We start from the raw sequence: 1,596 nt of genomic DNA, 5'->3' as shown, positions 1-1,596 counted from the left end.
GACCTCCCTAGGGCTAATTATGTCCTGTCAGTGGGACAGAAGAAAAGAATCCAGTAGGGTTGCTCGGTATTTCAGCGCTCAACTTACAGACCTAGTTTATAACTGTTTTTATTGTATTGTAACTGTGTGATTCCAGAGGTAAGATGGCTGCAAAGTGCATGTCTAACATATGGTTTCTGATCTGCAGGTGAGCGATGTGATAGAAAAGTGCTGCTAGCACATGTATTTCCTGCACAACCTCCCTTTCCACCAGCACCAACATGCAGAAAAACTACTCCCTGGTCACCACCACCGGAGAAACTCTCCAAGTCCTTTATACAGCACTGACAAACTCATCGGCTGCATTGCGCTCAGCCTCTCCCTGCCCACTTACTTCTTCAAATTATGAGTTTTCACTAATTCCAGCACTCTTCTCTGTGGTTTTTGTTCTGGGGTTGGTTGGCAACAGCGTGGTGGTTGTGGTGCTTTGTCGTCACAGGGGCCCGAAAACAGTGGCTAATATCTACATTTTCAACCTGGCCGTGGCGGATTTGCTGTGCCTCGCCACCCTTCCCTTCTGGGCTACCTACTATGCGCAGGGGTACAACTGGCTCTTTGGGTCTCTCATGTGCAAAATCTCCAGTTCTGTCCTGTGCTTGAACATGTTTGCGAGTATATTTTTCATTACATGTATGAGCATGGACCGGTACCACGCTATTGTTCATCCTATTCGCTCTCAAAGAAGAACTCCACAACAAGCTTATTTTATAGCATTGGTTGTGTGGGGCCTTGCCTCTTTGTCCTCCCTTCCAACATTTTATTTTCGCGACACTGACTACATTGAAAGCTTGGGTGTCAATGCTTGCATTATGGCCTTTCCTCATGACAGTTATGCAAAATGGTCTGTGGCAACAGCCTTCCTGAAAAATGCACTTGGCTTCTTCATCCCCTTGACAGTGATCACCACGTGCTACATCTGGATCAGGAGGCACTTGCTCAAAGCACAGAAGTTTGGGAAAAACAAGCAGAAGAGGGACAAAGTCCTGAAGCTGGTGGCTGCTGTTGTTGTGGCCTTCTTAATTTCCTGGCTCCCATTCCACATTTTAACGTTTTTGGATGCCTTGGCTCATATGAACATCATTAACAACTGTGACATGACAGAGATCATCGACACAGCACTGCCGTTTGGCATCTGCATGGCATTTACCAACAGCTGCATCAATCCTCTGCTGTACTGCTTTATTGGGAACCAGTTCCAGGAGAAGCTCCATCACTTATTTAAGCGAAGAGTTTATCAGTTCAACAGCCATCGAGAGAGCTCTTCTTTGAGGAAAGGGAGCTGTTTCAAAGATGCTGAGATCCCTGTGGGCAGGGAAGTGGGGCCTGAGTCCTTCCTGTAGGCACTGGGACATGATGTGGGGTAATGTCAGTGCAGCTGGCTGTCCCTGCAGTGGTGACACTCCTGTCTCCTGTTCCCTTTATTTTGTGCCCCGTTCATTCACCAGCTGTTTGAAAAAGAATCTGTTTTTCTCATACATGAGGATTTATTCTTCCTTCTTTTCCGCAATGAGCACTCAAGTCTTACATAGAGGGAAGATTCTGGCAAATAAATATATT

General features: G+C 46.3%; 1 protein-coding gene across 1 annotated transcript; it reads left to right on the top strand.

Moving 5' to 3' along the window:
- Positions 1-260: 260 nt before the first annotated feature.
- On the top strand, positions 261-1,379 carry AGTR2 (angiotensin II receptor type 2; the record flags this gene model as incomplete). Its single annotated transcript, XM_080352540.1, has 1 exon — positions 261-1,379. One exon carries the CDS (start codon positions 261-263, stop codon positions 1,377-1,379), a length of 1,119 nt encoding a protein of 372 aa, XP_080208666.1.
- Between the last annotated feature and the right edge of the window lie 217 nt (positions 1,380-1,596).

Source organism: Nesoenas mayeri (assembly GCF_963082525.1).
Source record: "Nesoenas mayeri genome assembly, chromosome: 13".
In the NCBI taxonomy this organism is placed as follows: domain Eukaryota; kingdom Metazoa; phylum Chordata; class Aves; order Columbiformes; family Columbidae; genus Nesoenas; species Nesoenas mayeri.
Note: the sequence above shows the minus strand (reverse complement) of the source record. Positions and strands in the feature narration are given on the sequence as shown.